This window comes from Durio zibethinus, chromosome 5, assembly GCF_047325235.1.
Source record: "Durio zibethinus cultivar Kanyao isolate XHJ-2024 chromosome 5, ASM4732523v1, whole genome shotgun sequence".
Lineage (NCBI taxonomy): Eukaryota > Viridiplantae > Streptophyta > Magnoliopsida > Malvales > Malvaceae > Durio > Durio zibethinus.
This window is the reverse complement of record NC_143166.1, coordinates 26,458,010-26,459,575: the sequence shown is the minus strand read 5'-3', so window position 1 is coordinate 26,459,575 and position 1,566 is coordinate 26,458,010. Positions and strand designations below refer to the sequence as shown.

The window sequence follows — 1,566 nt, the reverse complement described above, 5'->3', positions numbered from 1 at the left end:
AATTTTTATCAAATATAAAAATTAAATTTATATTAATATATTAAACATATTTAATCAAATAAATTCAAACTAAATATTATACTTCGAATTAAAAATTAAACTCTAACTCAAATTTTTTACCATGTCAATTCCGCTTGCCTCGATTACACCTCTTCCTACTCCCTTTGTCCGTGGCGGTTCGTTCGCCCACCTGGGACGTATCGGTCCCACGTAGGACCCAATATCTTTGCTACTTGCTGTATAAATTTGGTCTCGATTTTGGGAACCAAAACTCGCAACAACTTAATACTTGCAAATTTCCTACAAGGGAAACCAACAAGTATTCCGTTGGACGGAGAGATGGAAAAGATTCCGGTGGCACGACAGAATTCTGAGGAAATCGACAAGTTCCTTGATGGAGCGGCGAGTTTTGCCGACATGATGTTTGGGTTCTTTGACGGAAGCAATGAGTCAGAGGAAAGTTTAAGGGACTTTGTTGACCGTGATGAAAGTGCTAACGGCGATGAGGATGAACAAAACAAGATTTTCTGGGAGGCGCAAGAAGAGCTCCTTCAGGTAAATTTCGTCTAACAATTAAGCATAAAAGCATAAAAAGATTGTATGGGTTATTAACATTTTTGTGATTAATGTTCATCTAGGCAACATTGCACCGAACTACTTCTCTAGAATCAAGAATTCGACAAGCTACAAAAGAAGCATTAAGCGAATTAAAAGTGATAGGAATGCAATGCGCTTGTAGGAGACCGGTGGCTGGAGGTTGCCGGAACTGTTTGCAAACAGCACTCTCGATTCGTCTCCAAAACGTAGGTCTCAATTGTTACATATGCAAGTCAAAGTGGAGGAGCTCCTCTGAAATTCCCTCAGGGGAGCACACGTATATAGAAGTGTTGGATAAATCAAACCCCAAAAAGGGAGAAGTTAGGGTCATCATCGAGTTGAATTTCCGAGCTGAATTCGAAATGGCGAGGGCCAACGAAGATTATAACAAGTTAATCGCCCAGATACCGGAACTATTGGTTATCAAAGCAGAAAGGCTAAAAGCATTGATCAAGATTTTATGTGGTGCAGCAAAAAAAAGCATGAAAGAGAAAAAAATGCACTTGGCTCCATGGAGAAAGCACAAGTACATGCAAGCGAAGTGGCTAGGAACATACGAGAGAGCAACGCCGGCACCATTGCCCGTGGGATATTCGGACCGGCCACAAAAGCCCAAGGCTTCAATGTTAACCTTCGATCTGCTAGAGAAATTGCCTGGCTTGCATTACACTGCCGTGGAAGTTGTGTGAAGATGATCAAGAGAAACATAATTTTGTTGGCAGAAATGAAAATTAATTGGTTAAGTGTATATAATTATTGTTATTATTATCATGGCTTTTCTGAATTTGCCAAAGCGAGGTAAAAGTTGTTGCGATAGAGCCTGGAGATGGAGAAGAATTTTTGTTTGTTTTAGCACGAGTTTTCTACTCGAGAGGGTAATGTAAAAAACGTGATTCTAAAATACATCATTTGTCTGTTTTAGCACGAGATTTCGACTTAAATGCGATGTATTCCATGACCTGATTTTAA

General features: G+C 39.6%; 1 protein-coding gene across 1 annotated transcript; it reads left to right on the top strand.

Annotated features, from left to right (window-relative positions):
* The first annotated feature begins 274 nt into the window (after positions 1–274).
* On the top strand, positions 275–1,365 carry LOC111282730 (uncharacterized). The gene is made up of 2 exons (XM_022870966.2): positions 275–555; positions 639–1,365. The coding sequence occupies exons 1-2, from the start codon at positions 340–342 to the stop codon at positions 1,284–1,286; spliced, it is 864 nt and encodes a 287-aa protein (XP_022726701.1). The 5' UTR covers positions 275–339; the 3' UTR covers positions 1,287–1,365.
* The last annotated feature ends 201 nt before the right edge of the window (positions 1,366–1,566 follow it).